This window comes from Ornithodoros turicata, unplaced genomic scaffold (genome assembly GCF_037126465.1).
Source record: "Ornithodoros turicata isolate Travis unplaced genomic scaffold, ASM3712646v1 ctg00000996.1, whole genome shotgun sequence".
NCBI lineage: Eukaryota > Metazoa > Arthropoda > Arachnida > Ixodida > Argasidae > Ornithodoros > Ornithodoros turicata.
Window position 1 is genome coordinate 388,482 of NW_026999435.1, and position 11,410 is coordinate 399,891.

The 11,410-nt window shown below is 45.1% G+C and overlaps 1 protein-coding gene across 2 annotated transcripts in view; it reads right to left on the reverse strand.

Moving 5' to 3' along the window:
- Positions 1–7,702, reverse strand: part of LOC135376045 (uncharacterized) — a 259,567-nt gene extending 251,865 nt beyond the window's left edge. For both annotated transcript variants that reach the window (XM_064608649.1, XM_064608648.1), the window contains exon 1: positions 7,515–7,702. In XM_064608649.1, the coding sequence (XP_064464719.1) occupies positions 7,515–7,559 (45 nt within the window). In that variant the 5' untranslated portion in view covers positions 7,560–7,702. The remainder of the gene's footprint in view (positions 1–7,514) is intronic.
- Positions 7,703–11,410: the final 3,708 nt, after the last annotated feature.

Below are 11,410 nucleotides of genomic sequence, written 5' to 3' on the forward strand. Positions count from 1 at the left end.
CTGCTACGATGCACTTTGGAACACTTGGCTTTGTGCGTTCGTTGAAGTGTTCGTGCAAGCCACTTAACTGCAACCCTAAGCCTAGTGCACTAATCCATTAGTGCAACAGTTGTTAAGTGTTACACTTATAGGAAGGTTCCGTGCAAGCTGGCACGGAAGTCTTCTTTCTACCAATGAGAGCCCTCCGAAAACTGCTACGTCCACTTTGCAACACTTGGCTTTGGGCGTTCGTTGAAGTGTTCGTGCAAGCCACTTAACTGCAACCCTAAACCTAGTGCACTAATGCATTAGTGCAACACTTGTTAAGTGTTACACTTAGGAAGGTTTCGTGCAAGCTGGCACGGAAGTCCTCTTTCTACCAATGAGAGCCCTCCGAAAACTGCTACGTCCACTTTGGAACACTTGGCTTTGGGCGTTCGTTGAAGTGTTCGTGCAAGCCACTTAACTGCAAAACCTATTGCACTAATGCATTAGTGCAACACTTGTCAAGTGTTACACTTAGGAAGGTTTCGTGCAAGCTGGCACGGAAGTCCTCTTTCTACCAATGAGAGCCCTCCGAAAACTGCTACGATCCACTTGGGAACACTTGGCTTTGGGCGTTCGTTGAAGTGTTCGTGCAAGCCACTTAACTGCAACCCTAAACCTAGTGCACTAATGCATTAGTGCAACACTTGTGAGGTGTTACACTTAGGAAGGTTTCGTGCAAGCTGGCACGGAAGTCCTCTTTCTACCAATGAGAGCCCTCCGAAAACTGCTACGGTCCACTTTGGAACACTTGGGTTTGGCCGTTCGTTGAAGTGTTCGTGCAAGCCACTTAACTGTAACCCTAAACCTAGTGCACTAATGCATTAGTGCAACACTTGTTAAGCGTTACACTTAGGAAGGTTTCGTGCAAGCTGGCACGGAAGTCCTCTTTCTACCAATGAGAGCCCTCCGAAAACTGCTACGATCCACTTTGGAACACTTGGCTTTGGGCGTTCGTTGAAGTGTTCGTGCAAGCCACTTAACTGCAAAACCTAGTGCACTAATGCATTAGTGCAACACTTGTTAAATGTTACACTTAGGAAGGTTTCGTGCAAGCTGGCACGGAAGTCCTCTTTCTACCAATGAGAGCCCTCCGAAAACTGCTACGATGCACTTTGGAACACTTGGCTTTGTGCGTTCGTTGAAGTGTTCGTGCAAGCCACTTAACTGCAACCCTAAGCCTAGTGCACTAATCCATTAGTGCAACAGTTGTTAAGTGTTACACTTATAGGAAGGTTCTGTGCAAGCTGGCACGGAAGTCTTCTTTCTACCAATGAGAGCCCTCCGAAAACTGCTACGTCCACTTTGCAACACTTGGCTTTGGGCGTTCGTTGAAGTGTTCGTGCAAGCCACTTAACTGCAACCCTAAACCTAGTGCACTAATGCATTAGTGCAACACTTGTTAAGTGTTACACTTAGGAAGGTTTCGTGCAAGCTGGCACGGAAGTCCTCTTTCTACCAATGAGAGCCCTCCGAAAACTGCTACGATCCACTTTGGAACACTTGGCTTTGGGCGTTCGTTGAAGTGTTCGTGCAAGCCACTTAACTGCAAAACCTAGTGCACTAATGCATTAGTGCAACACTTGTCAAGTGTTACACTTAGGAAGGTTTCGTGCAAGCCGGCACGGAAGTCCTCTTTCTACCAATGAGAGCCCTCTGAAAACTGCTACGATCCACTTTGGAACACTTGGCTTTGGGCGTTCGTTGAAGTGTTCGTGCAAGCCACTTAACTGCAACCCTAAACCTAGTGCACTAATGCATTAGTGCAACACTTGTTAAGTGTTACACTTAGGAAGGTTTCGTGCAAGCTGGCACGGAAGTCCTCTTTCTACCAATGAGAGCCCTCCGAAAACTGCTACGATCCACTTTGGAACACTTGGCTTTGGGCGTTCGTTGAAGTGTTCGTGCAAGCCACTTAACTGCAAAACCTAGTGCACTAATGCATTAGTGCAACACTTGTCAAGTGTTACACTTAGGAAGGTTTCGTGCAAGCCGGCACGGAAGTCCTCTTTCTACCAATGAGAGCCCTCCGAAAACTGCTACGATCCACTTTGGAACACTTGGGTTTGGGCGTTCGTTGAAGTGTTCGTGCAAGCCACTTAACTGCAAAACCTAGTGCACTAATGCATTAGTGCAACACTTGTTAAATGTTACACTTAGGAAGGTTTCGTGCAAGCTGGCACGGAAGTCCTCTTTCTACCAATGAGAGCCCTCCGAAAACTGCTACGATCCACTTTGGAACACTCGGCTTTGGGCGTTCGTTGAAGTGTTCGTGCAAGCCACTTAACTGCAAAACCTAGTGCACTAATGCATTAGTGCTACACTTGTCAAGTGTTACACTTAGGAAGGTTTCGTGCAAGCTGGCACGGAAGTCCTCTTTCTACCAATGAGAGCCCTCCGAAAACTGCTACGATCCACTTGGGAACACTTGGCTTTGGGCGTTCGTTGAAGTGTTCGTGCAAGACACTTAACTGCAACCCTAAACCTAGTGCACTAATGCATTAGTGCAACACCTGTTAGGTGTTACACTTAGGAAGGTTTCGTGCAAGCTGGCACGGAAGTCCTCTTTCTACCAATGAGAGCCCTCCGAAAACTGCTACGATCCACTTTGGAACACTTGGGTTTGGCCGTTCGTTGAAGTGTTCGTGCAAGCCACTTAACTGTAACCCTAAACCTAGTGCACTAATGCATTAGTGCAACACTTGTTAAGTGTTACACTTAGGAAGGTTTCGTGCAAGCTGGCACGGAAGTCCTCTTTCTACCAATGAGAGCCCTCCGAAAACTGCTACGATCCACTTTGGAACACTTGGCTTTGGGCGTTCGTTGAAGTGTTCGTGCAAGCCACTTAACTGCAAAACCTAGTGCACTAATGCATTAGTGCAACACTTGTTAAATGTTACACTTAGGAAGGTTTCGTGCAAGCTGGCACGGAAGTCCTCTTTCTACCAATGAGAGCCCTCCGAAAACTGCTACGATCCACTTTGGAACACTTGGCGTTGGGCGTTCGTTGAAGTGTTCGTGCAAGCCACTTAACTGCAACCCTAAACCTAGTGCACTAATGCATTAGTGCAACAGTTGTTAAGTGTTACACTTATAGGAAGGTTTCGTGCAAGCTGGCACGGAAGTCCTCTTTCTACCAATGAGAGCCCTCCGAAAACTGCTACGTCCACTTTGGAACACTTGGCTTTGGGCGTTCGTTGAAGTGTTCGTGCAAGCCACTTAACTGCAACCCTAAACCTAGTGCACTAATGCATTAGTGCAACAGTTGTTAAGTGTTACACTTATAGGAAGGTTTCGTGCAAGCTGGCACGGAAGTCCTCTTTCTACCAATGAGAGCCCTCCGAAAACTGCTACGTCCACTTTGGAACACTTGGCTTTGGGCGTTCGTTGAAGTGTTCGTGCAAGCCACTTAACTGCAACCCTAAACTTAGTGCACTAATGCATTAGTGCAACAGTTGTTAAGTGTTACACTTATAGGAAGGTTTCGTGCAAGCTGGCACGGAAGTCCTCTTTCTACCAATGAGAGCCCTCCGAAAACTGCTACGATGCACTTTGGAACACTTGGCTTTGTGCGTTCGTTGAAGTGTTCGTGCAAGCCACTTAACTGCAACCCTAAACCTAGTGCACTAATGCATTAGTGCAACAGTTGTTAAGTGTTACACTTAGGAAGGTTTCATGCAAGCTGGCACGGAAGTCCTCTTTCTACCAATGAGAGCCCTCCGAAAACTGCTACGTCCACTTTGGAACACTTGGCTTTGGGCGTTCGTTGAAGTGTTCGTGCAAGCCACTTAACTGCAACCCTAAACCTAGTGCACTAATGCATTAGTGCAACAGTTGTTAAGTGTTACACTTAGGAAGGTTTCGTGCAAGCTGGCACGGAAGTCCTCTTTCTACCAATGAGAGCCCTCTGAAAACTGCTACGATCCACTTTGGAACACTTGGCTTTGGGCGTTCGTTGAAGTGTTCGTGCAAGCCACTTAACTGCAACCCTAAACCTAGTGCACTAATGCATTAGTGCAACACTTGTTAAGTGTTACACTTAGGAAGGTTTCGTGCAAGCTGGCACGGAAGTCCTCTTTCTACCAATGAGAGCCCTCCGAAAACTGCTACGTCCACTTTGGAACACTTGGCTTTGGGCGTTCGTTGAAGTGTTCGTGCAAGCCACTTAACTGCAACCCTAAACTTAGTGCACTAATGCATTAGTGCAACAGTTGTTAAGTGTTACACTTAGGAAGGTTTCGTGCAAGCTGGCACGGAAGTCCTCTTTCTACCAATGAGAGCCCTCCGAAAACTGCTACGTCCACTTTGGAACACTTGGCTTTGGGCGTTCGTTGAAGTGTTCGTGCAAGCCACTTAACTGCAACCCTAAACCTAGTGCACTAATGCATTAGTGCAACAGTTGTTAAGTGTTACACTTATAGGAAGGTTTCGTGCAAGCTGGCACGGAAGTCCTCTTTCTACCAATGAGAGCCCTCCGAAAACTGCTACGATGCACTTTGGAACACTTGGCTTTGTGCGTTCGTTGAAGTCTTCGTGCAAGCCACTTAACTGCAACCCTAAACCTAGTGCACTAATGCATTAGTGCAACAGTTGTTAAGTGTTACACTTATAGGAAGGTTTCGTGCAAGCTGGCACGGAAGTCTTCTTTCTACCAATGAGAGCCCTCCGAAAACTGCTACGTCCACTTTGGAACACTTGGCTTTGGGCCTTCGTTTAAGTGTTCGTGCAAGCCACTTAACTGCAACCCTAAACCTAGTGCACTAATGCATTAGTGCAACACTTGTTAAGTGTTACACTTAGGAAGGTTTCGTGCAAGCTGGCACGGAAGTCCTCTTTCTACCAATGAGAGCCCTCCGAAAACTGCTACGTCCACTTTGGAACACTTGGCTTTGGGCGTTCGTTGAAGTGTTCGTGCAAGCCACTTAACTGCAACCCTAAACCTAGTGCACTAATGCATTAGTGCAACAGTTGTTAATTGTTACACTTAGGAAGGTTTCGTGCAAGCTGGCACGGAAGTCCTCTTTCTACCAATGAGAGCCCTCTGAAAACTGCTACGATCCACTTTGGAACACTTGGCTTTGGGCGTTCGTTGAAGTGTTTGTGCAAACCACTAAACTGCAACCCTAAACCTAGTGCACTAATGCATTAGTGCAACAGTTGTTAGGTGTTACACTTATAGGAAGGTTTCGTGCAAGCTGGCACGGAAGTCCTCTTTCTACCAATGAGAGCCCTCCGAAAACTGCTACGATCCACTTTGGAACACTTGGCTTTGGGCGTTCGTTGAAGTGTTCGTGCAAGCCACTTAACTGCAACCCTAGACCTAGTGCACTAATGCATTAGTGCAACACTTGTTAAGTGTTACACTTAGGAAGGTTTCGTGCAAGCTGGCACGGAAGTCCTCTTTCTACCAATGAGAGCCCTCCGAAAACTGCTACGATCCACTTTGGAACACTTGGCTTTGGGCGTTCGTTGAAGTGTTCGTGCAAGCCACTTAACTGCAACCCTAAAGCTAGTGCACTATTGCATTAGTGCAACACTTGTTAAGTGTTACACTTAGGAAGGTTTCGTGCAAGCTGGCACGGAAGTCCTCTCTCTACCAATGAGAGCCCTCCGAAAACTGCTACGATCCACTTTGGAACACTTGGCTTTGGGCGTTCGTTGAAGTGTTCGTGCAAGCCACTTAACTGCAACCCTAAAGCTAGTGCACTATTGCATTAGTGCAACACTTGTTAAGTGTTACACTTAGGAAGGTTTCGTGCAAGCTGGCACGGAAGTCCTCTTTCTACCAATGAGAGCCCTCCGAAAACTGCTACGATCCACTTTGGAACACTTGGCTTTGGGCGTTCGTTGAAGTGTTCGTGCAAGCCACTTAACTGCAACCCTAAAGCTAGTGCACTATTGCATTAGTGCAACACTTGTTAAGTGTTACACTTCGGAAGGTTTCGTGCAAGCTGGCACGGAAGTCCTCTCTCTACCAATGAGAGCCCTCCGAAAACTGCTACGATCCACTTTGGAACACTTGGCTTTGGGCGTTCGTTGAAGTGTTCGTGCAAGCCACTTAACTGCAACCCTAAAGCTAGTGCACTATTGCATTAGTGCAACACTTGTTAAGTGTTACACTTAGGAAGGTTTCGTGCAAGCTGGCACGGAAGTCCTCTTTCTACCAATGAGAGCCCTCCGAAAACTGCTACGATCCACTTTGGAACACTTGGCTTTGGGCGTTCGTTGAAGTGTTCGTGCAAGCCACTTAACTGCAACCCTAAAGCTAGTGCACTATTGCATTAGTGCAACACCTGTTAAGTGTTACACTTCGGAAGGTTTCGTGCAAGCTGGCACAGAAGTCCTCTCTCTACCAATGAGAGCCCTCCGAAAACTGCTACGATCCACTTTGGAACACTTGGCTTTGGGCGTTCGTTGAAGTGTTCGCGCAAGCCACTTAACTGCAACCCTAAACCTAGTGCACTAATGCAGTAGTGCAACAGTTGTTAGGTGTTACACTTAGGAAGGTTTCGTGCAAGCGGGCCAATGCGCTGACGAGAGACACGAGTCCCGCGTCACTCAGAAACTGCTCAGGGCCTTGTCTATTTGTTTTTTTTCTTCTCGGCTCACGCCCCGCTCATACATGCTTGGGCAGTGGCGTTGGACGGCACCGTTGGACCGGAGCCCGTGACACGTCACTGCGTCTTCTGCTTCGCCGATGTGCAGTTTGGATGTGAAGAGGGTTTTTGAAAGGTGTGCAGAACACAGCCTTGCGCGCGCTCTGTAGGTTACCTGCCCTCATTGTTCTTTCGCAGGAGCTCATTTTATCTATTGCAGAAGACGTCGCATCTAAGAACAAAACAATATTTTGGGGGTCACTTCCATGCTCCTTTAAGTCAAGTCTAGATCAATTGTTCATCCAATAAGCCAGCCTGGAAATGCCTGTTGAATCCATCCTGTATTGTTATTAGGGTTGTGGTCATTCTCAGGGCGGGGCGTCTCGACGGCGCCATTTCTCTCCCGCACTTTCACTCCGCTCTTACGCTATCCGAGCTTCTGCGGCTGCGGGAGGCACCGCAAATCTTACAATTGGTTTATTTAGAATTTAAACACTTATCGCACGATAAAAATCAGCTTGGCAGATTGTCCGCCGATGCCAAACATTGTGATATTGGTTTCATGGGTAGGTTTCCAGATTCCGCGGTCCCTTTAAGTCCATTTGATCCAAATTGTGTGTGATGCTTTCATATTGTACGGCCTCTCCCGCTCGCAAAAATGTATATACATTTCTGCGAAACCCTATTTTGAGCTTGTTATTGAACAGATGTTTGCCCAAAATGAACGCTACAGAAGTCGGAATTATTTGAGCGATTCCTTCAGCGACATTCTCTCCGGATTCGAGAAATCTGGTCACCTTCTCTTTGAGGCCACATCTTCGTCTCTGGTCCCAGCTACGCTGACTGAGGGTGGATAGCCCTTTAGATAAATAATATAAATAAAGTGCCACTTACCGCGTACAGCATTACGCAGACAAGTAAATTAATGCTTGATATCATAATCAGTAGGTGGTCCTCGTGCTATTACAATAAGGAATTCACTTTCTTCTACAATAGAATGTTAAACTGCTGCACTGCGAAGCTCCGCTCAGACTCTATGAGAGGCGCTATAAAGCTACGTGTAACTTGCCCCCGTTTCTTTACGACTTACCAACCTAGTATTTGGAACACCTACACTAAAACAGGTGTTTCCCGAAGCGGGTAATTAGTGTATCAACTCTTTTGGGCGAGAAAAGGAAATAACCGTAAAAGAACGTTGAAGCTAATGAGCACTTGCTTAGCATATGCAGAAACAGCCATGATTGTCCGTGCCAGAACAGCAGACTTAATGAATCGCGTGAGGCAGGGTGCAAAAAATGTTGGATTTAGTCACGCATATGAGCTGTCTTGAGCCTATGTCCAATCATTACCAAGTACCTGAAGCCACCGCACCCTGTGACGTAGAGTTCTCTGGGCAGAATCGGATAAACCTGCTAGTATCGCAAAAGCAAGATTTGTTCATCTGATATTTATTTTCGAGTGCTTATCGCAAATAAAAATCTATCAGATAAGTTCAAAATATTTAAACATCCAACAGCATTGTGTGCTTTTGACTGTTCCAGTTGGCTGGCTTGCATGAATCGTAGTCACCCGTCCCATCGGTGCGGTTCGCTGCCAACCTGAGCTGTTATGCGGCCTTGCCGCATAACAGCTCAGGTTTATGGCAGTAAGGTAGCTCAGGTTTATGGCACTGTTTATGGCAGCTACAAGCCAAACAGTGTAAACGTTTCAAGATGTCGTGTCTAAGATGGAAGAATACCATGCAAAGAACTAATGGAAACATGAAATGCGCTACCAGGGGCTGCAGTAGATCTGACCAGGGTGCACCCTGGCCATATGAATTTTAGTGCATGCACATATAAGGGTTGCATTCGTTTTTCGCACAAGGCCCATGTTTATGTTCACTCATGTTCATGTACACTCATTTGCCGTGACCATTCAGTTACTAAAACGAAGGATGAACTTGTTGAAAACGAATCCTCTGTATTAAGCGTGAAATACATTCCCTTTACAGTTACCCGGATGACTTGCTTTGGAGGATTTTGCGAAAGAGCTCGAAACAGGCACAATGTCCGTAACCATCTGAAAAGCTTCCACTAACGTGTCTTCTTGGCTGTTGCTAACCCACAATTTCATAGGTGCTTCCAACAGGTATATTTTTGATTACATGACAGATGTAGCTGAAATATGTGGGACCTCCTATTCCATTTCCCACATTCACCTTCCCCTTTTTCCAATTGATGTGCTTCATCATCTATGGAGTATGGATCGCCAGGTTGAGTTTCGACATCGGACCGTGCTGTACTGGTCTTTGTTTTCAACTAAGGTAATTTTCTGCTATACAAATTTCTGAATATTTCTGAATACTTCGGGTAAAGACATTTCGAATTATTCGTAGCAGCTGGTGTTCGTTTACTGAGATAGCTTAAAGGTAAGCCCTTATCAACTCGTGTCTATGCCGCACTATTTAATTCTCAATAATAAATTGGAAAGAGAGGCACATGAACACGATTAAAACACGACACCTTAATGTAGAAGAGTGTGAGCATGTGAATGTGTGTCACAAATTATTCGGTTAATTGTAGAAATGCTTGAATGTCTGCACTGGTCTTTTTCTTTTCTTTTCTTCTCTTCTTTTTTTTGTATAAACCTGGGTGTAGAGAGACTCCTATGCAGAGTATACATGCATCTTATTGTGATCGCGATTAATGTGGATTCGCCTGCGAACTTGCATGGTAATGCAGGACAAACAGTTTTGTCTTGCCTTCATATATTGGCGACTTCATGGGCGCCTACTTAATCCCTTTCCATCCTAAGTGAGTATAGCAGCGTTCATAACTGCACTCTTATTTTAGTTCTGCTGATTATAATCTACTGAGGGATATCTTATTTGCATATGGGAGTCCCACAGGGTTCCGCTCTGGGCCCAATATTTTTTCTTCTTTATGTAAATGGTTTTAGTGAGGCCATCCACTCTAATAGTATCATGTACGCTGACGACACCGTGTTACTTTTTACTGGCCCTACAATTGGTGTCATTCATGATAAGATTGCTAGTCTAATTCCCCAGCTCTTGGAATGGCTTAAAGTGAATTCTCTGTCACTTAATCTTTTGAAAACAAAATATATGGTATTTAGGCCATATCGTAAGACTGTTTCATTAACCGATTTTAATATAGTTATTGCCGGAACAACAGTTGAACGTGTCGACACCATTAAATACCTTGGTGTAATTTTGGACTCCCACTTGCACTGGAAGCCACATATAGAAAATGTATGCACTAAATTATCAAGAGCAAATGGAGCACTGTTCAGAGCACGTCGACTGTTCCCAACTGCTGTCCTGAAAAGTCTGTATTTTGTGCTCATCCAATGTCATTTACTGTACTGTGTAGAATCGTGGGGGCACACGTATCAATCTTATCTTAAACCGGTTGAGGTCTTGCAGAATAGAGCAGTTCGCATTATATCCAATACCTATAACAGACAATCTTATTCATGCATATATAAGACGTTACACATTTTACCTTTCAATTTACTACGCTTTGAGCGAACTGTGTTAATGGTTAATTTTTGTATACTAAATGAGGGAATAATTGATGGTATCAAGTTAGTTTCAGTTACTCGCACAAGCCGTACTGTATTGGAACATCACATCGCCTTCTCCAACACCAAGGGGTCATAAAATGGAACTCCTTGCCCCTTGATGTCGTTGTAGCCAAACACTTCAAATTAGCCGTCCGGAGGTTTCTGTTCGAGTCTTGTTGAATATATCGTTATAGTGATGTCAGTAAGAAGGATTGATGATATATATTTATATTTTTGTTATTGTGTAATCTTAGCGCTTGTATAAATGTGTGTTTCCTCAGCCAATCTTTTTCTTAATGTAACTGCCGCGTTTGAATAACTAAACGTTGAAAACTATTATCGGATCGCTCTAGCTTGTAGCTATGATCCGACTGGTATATAGTGCCTTACCATGTATATTACGATGTTGTCAGTTCAATAAAAAAAAAATTACTGCGTCCTACCAAAGTGAGAATGGACAGACATCATTCTCAGATTACTTTTATCATAGTGACCCTGGTCCCTCAAGCTCAATTGAAGAAGTCCTTATATGTTGAAGTACCTCATCCGCTACAGTGCCCTTCAAGTTCATCAGTAATTGGTGCTCCTGGTACAGTACTGTTACTTGCTCTAAAACTGATTTGTTGTATTAGCAAGGGAACAGCATGTTGAGGCACGAAATTGTTCAGCTTAATTTCTGTTGCTGTTGTATCTAATACACCCGCATTGTATCTCTGTTGTACCTCTACACCCGCAGGCCTGATAGATACCGAAGTAGTGGTGCTGTACATGATCTTTGTGTGTTCTGTGCCAATAAAGATTGAATTCTCTTTCCGCACAGGTGTGTGAAGTGTGGTGATTGGAAACATAGCATATAGTTGTAGTGCATACCGGTTGAATCGAATAAAACGCGCAACGCGTAACGGTGAAGGAGAATAGGAGCCGCGGCGCATAAAGCACGCGGCATGTAACGTGGAGGCGCTTATATGACGTGGTGGTTTACCCTTTGGCGGATATATCCGGCCTCAGAGTAAGTGCTATAAATTTGCAAAAAAAATAGCGCTTATTTATCCACCACCGGGTTTAGACTATATAACGTGAGGCGCATCCAAGCCGTGGCGGCTAGCCCCTGCGGCGGATATGTCCGGCCTCAAAGTAAGTGCTGTAAATTCGCTAAAAATCGGGCTTATTTATCCGCCACCAGGTTTAGAGTGCACTTAAGACCGTAACCGTTAAGGCCGTCA